The sequence below is a fragment of the Rana temporaria genome, chromosome 6 (assembly GCF_905171775.1).
Source record: "Rana temporaria chromosome 6, aRanTem1.1, whole genome shotgun sequence".
NCBI classification, from domain to species: domain Eukaryota; kingdom Metazoa; phylum Chordata; class Amphibia; order Anura; family Ranidae; genus Rana; species Rana temporaria.
The window spans coordinates 185,853,558-185,868,442 of record NC_053494.1 but is presented as its reverse complement, the minus strand read 5'-3'; the positions used below and the strand labels follow the sequence as shown (position 1 = coordinate 185,868,442).

Below are 14,885 nucleotides of genomic sequence, written 5' to 3'. Positions count from 1 at the left end.
ATTTTTGCATCTCTCAGCAGCACTGAGATGCTTTGATCATGAATTTGATCCAATTTCAGTCAATCAGATTATGAGATGGTCCTGTCGAAAACCGAGATGCGATAGATAACTTATGATTGAGTCTTCCAACTATCGATCCAATCTACTTCTTCATGTGTGGCATACTGATCAAATGGGCTGTCCACTATAGATTGATTTTTTCTATTTGGATAGATTGATCAGTAAAGAAATTGATCATTTATCAAAGTGTCTTTGCCCACCATTAAGCCCTGTACACACGGCCGGGATTCCCGGTGGTATAAAGTCCGCCGGACTGCGTGGAGAGCTTTGGCCGGGAATCCCGGCCGTGTGTACAGGGTTTATTCTCCCTCAGCACTGCCTCGCAGTGTTTTCCATTGGCAAGTGTAGTAAATCTGGCAGAAAAAAAACCCCGCAAGTTCTCTATTTTTCCCGCCGGGATTCCCGACAGTTTTTCCGGCGAGGAAGCATACACATGCCCGTTTTTCACGGCAAAAAGCTCTCCCAGCAGTTTTCATGCCGGGAAAACCAGTCGTGTGAACGAGGCTTTAGAGTTCCTCAGGAGTACTAAATGCAAATGTGCTGACAACAGTAGAGTAACAAAGGGATGGGCTGCTTATGTTGCTGGGTACACACAGGCCAAAAATCATCCAAAAACGTTTGGATCAGCAGGAGCCGGCCTTTGGCCCGTGTGTAGAACAGCTCCTCATTCGACAGATCCGGTCTTATGACTGGCTTCTGTTGAACAAGCATGCTGGAAAACTAGCATCTGATCAGCAAATAGACACGTGCAATTTGCTTTGGTTCGAATCTTAATTTGGACACATTTTTGGTTATTCAGAGATTTGGATGTATCGGCATGTGGCCTGGTATGGTTCAGAAGGGGGGCGCTTGCTCATCCCCCCCTTTCCTGACCTGCCTGGCTGCATGCTCGGATAAGGGTCTGGTAGGGGTCAGCAGGAAAACCCATTTACAGCTGATGAGTCCTCCGTTGTTAAGGACACGGCAGACGGCTTTCCGGTCTGCTCCTGAACAACCATCTATTTTTTCCACAGATTTCGAATCGGGCGAACATTTTTGACCGATCCAAATTTGAATAGATAAAAAAATCTATAAATCGTTAGAAAATTTGTAAAAGAAACAAAACTAAACAAACCCTGAGATGAATCAATAGAACAAAATTAGTAACATAACTAATCTATCCGCAAAAAAAAACAAGTGTTTCCATTCGGGACATGTTTATTAGCGGATAGCAATGAGCGCTGATCACTGGGTTCTGGTGGGGGCAGTCCCCCTGTCAGAACACAATAGCTCAGGGGGGAAGATCACCACACTACCATTGGATGTGTTAGTACGGCGATCTGTACATTTTTTTTTGTTCAGCCTGCTGGGTTGAACAGGGAAAAAAATGGCCTCTGGCAGTGTACTCTGCATTAGTTACTGCCCAGTCACAAGCATAAGTCACCTAGCTTTGTTGCTTAACTGCAGATCAGCCCGGTTCTGCTGTCTGGCTTTTTAATCTTAGAACTGGATAGACTAAATTACAAACCCTGTAGCAGATAAAACAGTTGTCATATATGAATTTCAGCTGTATTTTTTAATGTTTGCCTAGCATTCAACCTTAAAGGGGATTTATAGCGGTGTTCAGATGTCTTTAACCTCTTACCAAGCACTTATGTGTGGAGGCAAAGAGGGTGGGGCGTTAATGTACACATACATATTAGTCCATAGGGGCCCAGGTTCCTGTGCTAAGAGCGCGCTCAATGTGTGCTCCCAGCACGGTGACCGAGTTGTCACAGACAGCTCGCAGTCCCTGAGTATGATTGTGAGTCAGCAGGAACATTTTCTTGTAAGTTGATCTATGAGGCTCTATGACAGGGGTGTCCAACCAGTGGCCCATGGAGCCCTCGCGACCTCCTGCTCTGGGATGAAATAGAATAGAATTCTATTATTAAAGGTAAGTTTATTACTAAAATCACAGTGTACAGTATATATTGGCATATCTGTTCTGCAGTGGTTACTGGGCTGGATTTTAAACTGATCCACAGTTGCAAAGCAGTGCACCTGAGGGTTACCTGCACTGAGCCATAGGCCCCTTTCACACAGTCAGTCCAAACCAATCAGACCCTCCATTCACCTCTATGGAGTAGCAGATATAAATGGACTTGTGTCTGTTTACAAACACCTACCTCCAATCGATCCACAAAAAAAAAAAAAGTAGAGTTGGCTCTATAGAGTAGAGTGGGCTGCCATGCACCCACTCCGCTCATTGTGGCCCACGACCGGTTACCAAGTCGCTTAGGTGGCCCTCGCTCTGGGCACCCCTGCTCAATGAGAACACTTTGCATGCACTGACTACATGCAAAGTGATCTCATGCCGAGTGAGCGATCTCCTATGTTCACAATGCAGCATGGCAGCCACTCGGCATGGGACCCGGAAGCTAGTGGAAATCACTGGAGTAGTGGCGTTTGTAACAGTGATTTCCAGCTTACACAGGGATCAGCCATATATACATAGATACATTGGTCCAAGCTTAACCAAACTAACTATGTAAAAATAGGCATACCGTATATACTCGAGTTTAAGCCGACCCAAATATAAGCCGAGGCACCTAATTTTACCACAAAAAAATGGGAAAACGTATTGACTTGAGTATAAGCCTAGGGTGTCCATCTGCATGCCTCACTGTGCTTCACTTTGCCTTACTGTGTCCATGTGCATGCCTCACTGTGCCCATGCCTCACTGTGTCCATGCCTCACTGTGTCCATGCCTCACTGTGTACATGCCTCAGTGTGCCCATGCCTCAGTGTGTCCATGCCTCAGTGTGTCCATGCCTCACTGTGTCCATGCCTCACTGTGTCCATGACTAGACTTACGTTTAACATGGGAGTATATGGAAGGGGTGCCCGGCTTTAAAAAATCGGTGCTCCCCAGCTGTAGATCCCCGGACAACAAACTTTGCACACTTGTAGAGGAAGAGTGGGGCTATATGTGTGGCCAAGGTCCCCAAAGTCAAGGAGATCAGGCGCAAAAAGGTGACTCGGCACCAAAAAATGTGCTGAAAAACTCGGCTTATACTCAAGGATATACGATACCTGGAATTCTTTAACAGTTTGTTAAGAAATATTTTTCTATACTCATAATGGCTCCACCTCGCTGTCTTGGTCACAGCTTACTTTTACTAAAGGAGGATTTAAACTTTGAATAAAGTCTACTCTGAACAGTCTCTTAGGTCATCTTAGGAAGAAGTGTTCTGTATCCAAAGTGGTCTGATGTCATACAACATACAACTAAAGTAAAATACACACACTTGGCAAGCTCTTTTGAAATATAATCGATCTCCATCTGTTATTCATCAGGCTACAACCCTCTCGGGAAACACCGTCCTATCCATAAGGGGTCAATCCTTTAACATTCATTATACAGGAAGTCTTCAGAGAGGAATTTGAATGGTGTTGTATGTTGGCATCTTATGCATACGTCAACATTCAGTGTCTACTTCTTTCTTTAAAACCGATTGAGAGTTTCCTTTTTTTTGCTGAAATGTCCACCCTCGTTTCATCTTCATTCTCATGGTAGATGGCAGCAGATTTTTATAAAAAATATCTTGGTACATTTTTCCATTCATCCTTCCTTCAACGATATAAAGTTTGCCAGTATCTTATTCTGAAAAACAGCCCCACACCATGATGTTTCCACCTCCAACCTTCACTGTTGGTATGGGGGTGTTTTTGTTGTGATGTGCAGCGCCATTTAACCTGCAAGCATGGTATGTATTATGGCATTAAAAGAGTTACATTTTGATCTCATCTGACCAGACTATATTCTCCCAGTATTTTACAGAGCTTCAACATGCTTTTTCTTCAGAAATGTAGTCTTGCGTGGTGAGCGTGCATAAAGGCCATGGAGGTTGAGTGTATTACTTATTGTTTTCTTTAAAACAATTGTACCTGATAATTCCAGGTCTTTCTGAAACTCTCCACAAATGATCATTGGCTCTTAGACAACTCTTTTGATAATTTGTTTTACTCCTCTGTCAGAAATCTTGTGAGGAGCATCTGGTCGTGGCAGGTTTATGGTGAAATTATGTTCTTTTCACTTTTGGATTATGGCCCCAGCAGTGCTCACTGTAATATTCAGAAGTTTAGTCGTTCTGTTACACACTACACAGTCAACATTACAATTATGCTCTATATTTGAGCCTCCTATGGTAGAACTGTATCATAATTGTGATAACCTATGTGGACCAGTTATTTACTTGATTTCTTTTGATTTTTGTTTCACTAGCCCTTAGCCAACTCTAGTTCTGTAACCAATGCCATCAGTATGTTTTGCAACAATAAGGTTGCAAAGGTCTTTGATTTTACTTATCATGAGATGTTTCTTGTGTGACACCTTGGTCATGAGACACCTTTTTATAGGCCATCGGTTAAGACTGAACCAGCTGATATTAATTTGCACTGACAAGGGACAGGGTTGTTTTCTAATTACTGATAGATTTCATCTGGTGTCTTGGCTTTCCATTCCTTTTTTGCACCTACCTTTCTTCATGTGTTCAATACTTTTTTACTTGTGTCATCCCATTTTATTACACATAACTTAATTTCTGAACCTATTTGTTTTGGTTTCTTTGTATGTATGGATTGCATGGGTTGTTACCAACATGTGGTTAACATTTCATGTCAAAAGCACCTTTAGAAATATATTTACCTAGAAAAATGGTGATGTGTCCAACACTTATTTAATCTGCTGTGTGTGTGTGTATATATATATATATATATATATATATATATGCAGTATAAACAGCAGTAAGTTGCAGCATGTGTATACACCCCCCGCCCTGCTGCCTTTAGAGTTAAGAGGCTCAGCTTTACCCCCAACCGCTAATCTAAATGAGATCCTAGAAGAGCATTAGAGAATTCCTGTTGCATCCCTGGGACAAGAAGTGAAGAAAAATGCCCCATTGGGGAAGAAAAAGGGAGAGTCGAGTCAGCCATACATTATCCTCTCTAAAAATGACTCCTTATTTCCTATCTCAGTGGCAATTCATAGTGGAAGGAAAGCACCCAGAGGGGTCACAGACCGATATAAAAACCTGATAGTGCTTCTTATTTGCCCCTAGGCAAAATAAAGATAAGATTATGGAATTTGAAAAAGGTGATGCTTGTTCTAACTGAAGTGAAGACTTTTCCTCCTTGTATTTGTGTGCTTTATACATTTTGGAAAAGATATGGAAATTTGTGCCTAAATGATCAAAAGAGACTCTTAGTAAAGGCCAGCTGTACAGGAGTAAAAGCCACTTTCCATAATTCATCCTGTAACCGAATGGCAGGGAGTTGGACACATCTAGATAAGAGAGTTGCCTTATATAACCGACTTATTATAAAACTGAAATAACAAGGCAGTTTGTCGGGTCTGTGCGGATCATCACTTGCACACTCTTCTCTGCCCTTCATTATCACTAAGTGCTCTCCAGCCATTGTGTCACAGGCATGTATAACTTCATGTTCCCAGAAAGGTTACACTGATTAAAACTGTCTGACTGCCTTAGAAAAGTTTGTAAAAGTCACTTTCTAGGATTCTAAGATTTCCTTTCTCCCTGCTGCCATTGTAATATTGCTGCACTGAATGGGCATTCATGAAAAGCAAATTATTCACCTAACTTCAGAAGACCTACATCAGTGGTGGTCAACTTAATGAACTTAGGGGTCCTAATTTGTGCCCCCCCCCCCACATGTCCAGAGGTCCACCCAATAGTTTTTTTTTATATATTTCTGTTGTGTGAATGTTCAAGTATATGTGAGCTGGTCATAGATGGATCAAAATTTAGCTGAGGTTCGGCAGGGACCGACCTCATTTCAATTCCTCTATGGCTGCTCCCATGCGAGAAGTGTCAACCTAACCGCGCTATTTGTACCGTCGTATTTACCGCGATATTCGGGCGCTAGCGGTGAGGTTTTAACCCCCGCTAGCGGCCGAAAAAGGGTTAATACCGCGGTATTACCGCGCTTTCCCATTGATTTCAATGGGAAGGCGTGGTATAGGAGCGGTGAACACACCGCTCCTATACCGCGGTAAAGATGCAGCTAGCAGGACTTTTGGAGCGCTCCTGCTAGCGCACCGCTTCAATGTGAAAGCCTTCGGGCTTTCACATTGAACACTACAGGGCAGGTTTTTTCATGCGGTATAGCAGCGCTATTTTTAGCGCTGTACCGCATGAAAACCGCCTCAATGTGAAAGGGGCCTAAATTAATTTAAAGTCCATGCTGTCAGAATACAGTAGCTCAGCAGGCAGGATTCCCTCAAGAATCAAAATGTTTTGCTTAAAATAAAAATCACGATTCTCAGGGTAACATCATCTTTCGCATTATACAAAAAAATTGGCCTACCTTTACTGTTTATTTTTATTCTTTTTATTAATTGAAATGTATTTTTTCTGCAAAAATTGCATTTGAAAGGCTGCTGCACAAATACAATGTCACTGCTATATTATTCTCTAGGGTATCTGCTAAAAAAATAATAATATATATATATATATATATATATATATATATATATATATATATATATATATATATAATATGTGGGGGTTCTAAGTAATTTCCTAGTAGGGATGAGCTTTATGGTTGAGTCAAACATGAGCTCGAGTCGAACATTGGCTGGCCGTTCGGCGAACATCGAACAATTTGGTGTGTTCGCGGCAAATTCGAAAAGCTGCGGAAAACCCTTTAAAAGTCTATGAGAGAAATCTAAAGTGCTAATTTTAACGGTTAATATGCACGTTTTTTGCCATAAAAAGTGTTTGGGGTCCCGGGTCCTGCCCCAGGGGACATGTATCAATGCAAAAAAAGTTTTAAAAACTAAAGTTTTTTCGGGAGCAGTGATTTTAATAATGCTTAAAGTGAAACAATAAAAGTGAAATATTCCTTTAAATTTGTACCTAGGGGGGTGTCTATAGTATGCCTGTAAAGTAGCACATGTTTCCCGTGTTTAGAACTGTCCCTGCACAAAATGTAATTTCTAAAGGAAAAAAAGTAATTTAAAACTTCTCACGGCTATTTATGAATTGTCGGGTTTTTCAAAGTCATTGAAAAAAACAGCAGGGCCCCCCCCCCAGTCCTTTACAAGGCCCTTTGGGTCTTGTATGAATATTAAGGGGAACTCCAAACCCCCCAAAAAAGCGTGGGGGTCTCCCCAAATTCCATATCAGGCCCTTTAGGTCTGGTATGGATATTAAGGGGAACCCTGCACCAAAATAAAAAAAATGGCATGGGGTCCCACCAAAAATCCACACCAGACCCTTATCCGAGCACGCAACCTGACTGGCCACAGAAAAAGAGGGGGGATGAGAGAGCACCCCCCCTCCTGAACCAGGCCCTATGTTGATGGGGACAAGGGCCTCATCCCCACAACCCTTTCCCGGTGGTTGTGGGGGTCTGCGGGCGGGGAGCATATCGGAATCTGGAAGCCCCCTTTAACAAAGGGTACCCCCAGATTCCGCCCCCCCATGTGAATTGGTAACGGGGTACATTGTACCCCTACAATTTCAAAAAGAAACTGTAACCTGTTACTTGCCCCAGGTGAGTTTAAAGGAGCATCACATGCTTGAAACAATCTTATTTATCCACAAATTTTGAAAGAGTGCCAAGAATTTTGACCAGCCCATTTTTGGAGTTTTGTGTGACATTATGTCCAATTTGCATTTTTCCTCTCTTTTTTTGTTTGTTCCAATACACACAAAGGGAACAAACACGTGTATAGCAAAACATGTGTTATTGCAATACTTTTCCTTGAGAAATATTTGATTTTCTGGAATAATAATTGGGGTGCCAACAATTTCAGCCATGACTGTATATATTAAAGATGAACCACAAGGAGAAATGGAAAGTATGGTCACCTGCTGACACGGTAACAGCCACAGACAGCTTAAAGAGTTACTAAACCCAGTAATATGAAAATAGTTAACCCTCCTGCGCAGGATCAGGTACCCGTTTCAGTCCACATATTGCGAATGTATATAACAACGTTGCACAACAGCACATTTATCATTTAAAATAACAAAGTGTCATATTGAAAAAAAATGGCCTGGTCATGAAATGGGGAAAATCTTCCGGAGGTCAAGTGGTTAATAATTTCCCTTGGGATTAAAAAAGTATTCTGAATCTGAATCTCACCAGGCACCAAACAGTATGAGGCCCCGTACACACGACCAGTTTCCTCGGCAGAATTCAGCTTCCGACCGAGTTTCTGGCTGAATTCTGCGGAGGAAACTGGCCGTGTGTACACTCTTGGCCGAGGAAGCCGACGAGGAGCTCGGCGAGGAAATAGAGAACATGTTCTCTATTTCCTCGTTGTTCTATGGGAGCTCTCGTCCCGCCGAGCTCCTCGGCGGCTTCAGTGCTGAACTGGCCGAGGAACTCGATGTGTTTGGCACGTCGAGTTCCTCGGCCGTGTGTACGAGGCCTCAGACCTGTCCTGAAAATCTGAATCTGATTGGTGCTGTAGGAAAATTGCTCCAGTTCTTATTAAGAAAACACTGATACATAACACCTATGGACAAACTACTAGATAGACATGTATAATATCTAGAAATGAGTGCATAATAAAAAATCATTAGATAATTATTCCATCTGTAATACAGGTCCGATGACTATATGTTGCTTCCAAGTTTCCTATGTTTTAGGTAGATCTATTTGACAGTCATGTTATGAGTCAGAATCAGCTTTTCTTCGGGGCACCAGTAATCTAATTATATTTGTGTTATGTGGTTAAGACCTAAATATTATCCTTGGAGACCATTATCTCTTAGTAGATAGGATGTAACATAAGTCTTAAGTCACCCTCTGATACAATTATGGCAATCATAATTCTCTGTCCACTTAGGGAGACTATTTATCAAACTGTAAAGCTAAACTCCAGATAGATAGAAAAGACAAACATTAATTCAGTTTTGTAAACATTACTACAATACAATGTATATTTGAATGCATGTAGTGCAATTACATGAATTTGAATTAAAGTAGAACTATAGGCAAAACTTTTTTTTCCCATTTTGGATAGAGCAAGGGAGAGTTATAACCCTTCTAAGATTTATTTTTACCATCTATGTCCCATTGTGGAGATTTCCTGTCACTTCCTGTCCCATAGCCAAACAGGAAGTGAAAGGAAATCGCTGCAAAATAAAGGAATTCCTTGGGGGCCCACGTTGTGTCCCTATTGGAAGATTTCCCCTCTATTACTTTTCTGGGGACAACACAAAGTTTTTATTTTTTATTAGCTTTCACTTTCAATGATAATAGTAAATAGGACAAATAGAGAGGGTGTATCTCCTTAAAGTGGTTGTAAACCCCACTTTATGACTTTTACCTACAGGTAAGCCTATAATAAGGCTTACCTGTAGGTATAAAGAATATCTCCTAAACCTGTACGGTTTAGGAGATATTGCCCCCGCAATGCGCCGCCGATAGCAGCGGCGCATACGCAGCGGGGATCCTCGGCTAAAGGACCGGCAGCCGCCGGACCTTGCCGAATTGAAGTCTCCCTCGCGCATGCGCGGGAGTGACGTCATCGCTGTTCCAGCCAATCACAGCGCTGGAGTGGCGATACCCGGAAGACACGCCGAGTCAAGATGACATCTCGCTCGGCGTGGACCAGGTAAGTTCTCTTCACCTCGTTCCGAGGTAAGTACTTCATAATGAGCTAATATGCGGTGCATACTAGCTCATTATGGCTTTTCCTTTCAGGTGAAAAAAATAAATAAAAATGAATCGCGGGTTTACAACCGCTTTAACGGGGGGCACAGACAGCAATAAAATCTGACAGCTGTTCTAATCCCCCTCCACTCTATCCAAAAATGAAAAAAAAAAAGCTATAGCGTCGTCGTTCCCCAGACGACACTATCTTATAGAGAAACATACGTCGGGAGGCAGACGCGCTGACGTCATCGCTCTGAACGGGAGATCGCATGCCGGCCGGCTCTCCATTGTCCCACACAGATGTTCTTTTACTTTTTAAACTATAATTTGCCATTTTGGTTATTAAATCTAATTTTACCAAACGATACACACTATGCGAGTCTTTCTCCATTTTGGGTACCTACGCTGAGTTTCGCAGCCATTGTGTTTATTGAGTTTATTCCATCTGATCGCCTGCTTTCCCTGCCATTGGAGATCGCTACCTACTGGGATTATGACCAATACCTTTGGCTCGATACAGCTTACCTCTGGTAAGCACATAACTTTATAGGTGGTGGTGCACATGTGTGATTGGTGACACATTGTGGTTTTCTGCTGTTTCTCCACACAAGATTTCCATTCACTCACTGGTTGCCGCACTGTGCAATTTACTATAGGACTGTCATATCGATCCATCAGTGATTGGACATTTCTTTTTTGCTTTTTCCTGGTTTCATACGTGGACTATTTATGCACCTTTATCAATATTTTTTACTTTTTTCTTTATGTTTGACATCACACTGTTATATTGATTTGTCAGTTTTGTCACTTATGGTATATTCACTTTATCATATTTTTCTTTGTTGCGCAGCTCTATTTCCCCTTTTTTGTATTTGTTTAAGTGTATGGTCTTACATTACGAGCTGCGGCATACATATTTTCACGTGTTAAGTAGCGCAGTATATTCCATTTTCTTTTAGTTACACTTTAACCACTTCAGCCCTGGAAGGATTTACCCACTTCCTGACCAGGCAATTTTTTTCGATACAGGAATGCGTCGCTTTAACGGACAATCGTGTGGTCGTGCAATGTTGTACTCAAACAAAATATGTCCTTTTTTTCCCCACAAATAGAGCTTTCTTTTGGTGGTATTTGATCGCCCCTGCGGTTTTAATTTTTTTGCACTATAAACAAAAAAGAGCGAGAATTTTGAAAAAAAAGTATATATATTATTTTATTTACTTTTTGCTATAATAAATATCCCCAAAAAAGTAAGAAAAAATAATTTCTTCCTCGGTTTAGGCCAATATGTATTCTTCTACATATTTTTGGTAAAAAAAATCCCAATTAGCATATATTGATTGGTTTGCGCAAAAGTTATCACGTCTACAAATTAGGGGATAGATTTATGGCATTCTTATTATTAATTCTTTTTTTTTTTTAAGATTTTTAGTGGGACTTCGACATTGCGGTGGACAGATCGTACACTTTTTTTTGGGACCAGTGACATTTATACAGCGATCAGTGCTATAAAAATGCACTGATTACTGTATAAATGACACTGGCAGGGAATGGGTTAACACCAGGCGCATTAAAGGGTGAAATGTTCCCTAGGGAGGTGCTTTCTAACCATGGGAGGGGGGAGAGGACTGACATGGAGTAGAGAGAGATCACTGTTCTTAATCACTAGGAACAGACAATCTCACTCTACTCCCCTGACAGAACGGAGATCTGTTTGTTTACACTGGCAGATCCCCGTTCTGCCTCTCTGTGGAGTGATTGCGGGTGGCCAGTGGACATTGAGTCCACTGGACCCGCTGATTGGCTCCCCCACTAGCAAATGGGCACACACGCCCACAGATTGCTGCGTACGCGTCTGGCGTACAATGACTGTGATTCGTGCAGTAGAGCTAACCAGTACAACTGCGCCAGCTGGTCGGGAAGTACAGTAGTTAATATCAGTTTCTTGCACTCTACTGTACAGCAGAGCTTAGGTTCCTTTTAGGTTATGCAGGTCAACCAAACGTTTATGTAATTATCGCGCAAGTCCAGAAGAATAGCGGCCATTTTTTCATTAATTATAACATGCTTTATTCTTTGCAGTACTTCCTGGTTATAAAGTGTTGATGGCTTAAAAGCCTTTGCGATTGTCTGTTTGGTGACGGTAAAAATAAATGGGACAAACCTATCCTCAAATTATGAACATACAGAATTATCTGGCCAACTAGGTAGTATTTTTCAGTGTTGGAGACCCCAAGTACTCCTGACCTTTTGAGTCTGCACAATATATTTTTGTTAAGATTAAGTAAAAAGTTTTCCCACATGAAGTTGAGAATCTTAGGCCCCGTACACACGGGAGGATTTATCCGCGGATACGGTCCAGCGGACCGTTTCCACGGATAAATCCTCTCGAGGATTTGCGCGGATTTTGATGCGATGGAGTGTACTCACCATCGAATCGAAATCCGCGCCAAAATCCTCTGGCGATGACGTGTCGCGCCGTCGCCGCGATGATGACGCGGCGACGTGCGCGACGCAGTCATATAAGGAATTCCACACATGCGTCGAATCATTACGACGCATGCGGGGGATCCCTTTGGACGGATTGATCCGGTGAGTCTGTACAGACCAGCGGATCAATCCGTTGGGATGGATTCCAGCAGATAGATTTGAAGACATGTCTTCAAATATTTATCTGCTGGAAATCCATCGCATGGGAGAAAAATCCGCGGAAACAGATCCGCTGGATTGTACACACCATAGAATCTATCCGCTGAAACCCATTCGCTGGGATTTTTCAGCGGATGGATTCTATCGTGTGTATGGGGCCTTACTCTGTATCGATTTTGGGATGTGACTCAGGAATGGAATTGGTAAAAGAAAAAGAACAGAGTAACTTTGGTGATTACAGTAATTTGTTGTGTTAACTAGGTGTTGCTTCAAGGTCTCAAGAAAGGCATATAGGGTGCAGAACTGGGGTGGGATGGATTAGTCAGTCTGATACAACAAGTTTAAGAGTGTTATAAGGTAAATTCCTAAATAAAATAATTCAGATACCCATTTGAAAAAGTGGTTTTGCTGAAGGTTCTGTAGGGTTGTGGGTGCAACAGAATGGGTTATACATGGCTTCATTTTCTCCCTTGTTAATAAGCACATAATAAAATAATTTTGAATAATGACCCTATATACTATTTAATATAGGCCAGATGGGTATATTTTGCTTCTAAGTTTCCATTAATTATGGAGAAATATGTGTTAGTCACTGCATAAGTCAAAATCAGCTTTCCTAGAGACCTTTCTCAGGCAACTCCTTCATAAATAATAGAAGAGTAGTAAAGAGCGTGCCTACAATGATTATTATCTAGATCAATGTTATTTAATAATTCATGCAGTAACACAAAGCCAGCATGTTTCAAGGGTTACAGAGTGCCCCTTCATCAGGGCTAGGAAATGATCTAACAGTACCCCTTAGCCCTGATGCACCCCAAGAAATGTATTGAGTTTGTATTATGAAATACAAAAATAAATACAATTTAAAAAAACTTGGACAATAATCCTAGTTTGCCCTTTTTCCTGCTCTTTACTACACTGCTACAAGAACTCAAATGTCATTTGTGCACACTAGTGAGCAGCCTTTAAATCACCTCACACAAGAGCTTTGCATCTACTTGGATTTTTATCAAACAAGATACTGGGTGCTCCTCAACCTTTTTCTTCTATTAACAATTACCAGTGCATGCAATTGACTTCTGGCCTGAACCGCAGGGGAACACGTGAGGTGCACGGTGGGCCGATGAGAGACAGCAATAATACAGTTCATCGGTTTACTCACGGTTAGCAGAAAGCCTCCCTGGGCCGGTCGCACAGTGAAAGGGAAGACAGCACGAAATCCTCCGGGGCACGCTCTGCGATATGGAAACGCCAGCCAAGATGGCGTTTGAGGTGCCCGTGATGACAGGGGTGTTTAGAGTGCTTGTGGCGGCTGGGTCCCTTGATGATATTTGTCGTGACACCAGTACCGTTAATGGTGGTACAACCAGTTGTAGTAGCAATGTTGAAGAATGAGGTAGACAGTGGTAGAATACAACTCACAACTTTTACTGTGTGGTTTTGGTTGCAGTACAAACATCCAGTTAGAATAGAGTCTCTGGGTAAATAGAGGAGTTCTGCTGATCCACTGCTAATAGGCTTTAGTAGGCCTGGATCTCAGGCTGTGGTTCAGTATAATGCTTACTTGTTCCTGGTCTCTTTTGAATCCAGTGACATGGGTGAGGTTGCCGGTGGCTAAGAAATCCTTCACCTTTAAACTCTAAGGTCTTTGCTGCCGCTTGATGGCTGTTACCCTTTGATTTGAGCAGTTCCAATTTGTCCCTTCTCTGCACTGACCTTCTCTCTCACCTTCACATTCTGCTTTCTCTCTGCACACTGCTTCCTGTACTGAACAACTGACCACAGATAAGCCTGAGCTGGGATAGATATCCCAGAGTGGTGCTATCCCCATCTTGTGGTGGGAAGTATGAAGCACACTTGACCAGCCTATGAACAGGGATACCACAGGTGTACAATGCAAAATGACATGCAATATAGCAATGACAAAGAAGTAATACTTTTGCAGTTCCCACATGTCCTGAGTGGGACGCTGCAATTATAAAACAAGGCTAGATCATGAGACTATAGCAGGAAGATCACTCAGTAATCATGCAGGAAGTTATGATGATCATCCATCTATGTGCTCCAGTACAAATGGCAACAGGTGGGACAATGGAGTTCACTAGAATTTTGCAATGTATGGAATTTTCCAGAGAATGGTTGATTTCTTTTGCTCAAGTAAAAATGGCTTACTTAACAATTTTAAGTGGTAAAAGTTTCACATTTCACATAATTTATGGTAATTGTTAATGGTAAATAATTGATGGTCTTTTTTTAATTTCCAGCTGTGATTTCAAGAACCCAAGAAGGACCAGGAGAGCTGGGAAAAGCTGTGCTAATTCCCAAAGATGATCAAGAGAAAATGAAAGAACTGTTCAAAATCAATCAGTTTAACCTCATGGCTAGTGATCTGATCGCATTAAACAGAAGCCTGCCGGACGTGAGATTGGAGGGGTAAGTTTTACTAAGTAAGTTCTAGCTGCCTGTAACTCCAGCTCTCAGAGCTCTTTGCTGTCTGTCTTATGATGGGGGATTCTGGCAC

The 14,885-nt window shown here is 41.9% G+C and overlaps 1 protein-coding gene across 2 annotated transcripts in view; it reads left to right on the top strand.

Annotated features, from left to right (window-relative positions):
* Positions 1-14,885, top strand: part of GALNT13 (polypeptide N-acetylgalactosaminyltransferase 13) — a 435,862-nt gene that overhangs the window by 162,546 nt on the left and 258,431 nt on the right. For both annotated transcript variants that reach the window (XM_040357945.1, XM_040357944.1), the window contains exon 2: positions 14,629-14,797. In XM_040357945.1, coding sequence (XP_040213879.1) covers positions 14,629-14,797 — 169 coding nt within the window. The remainder of the gene's footprint in view (positions 1-14,628; positions 14,798-14,885) is intronic.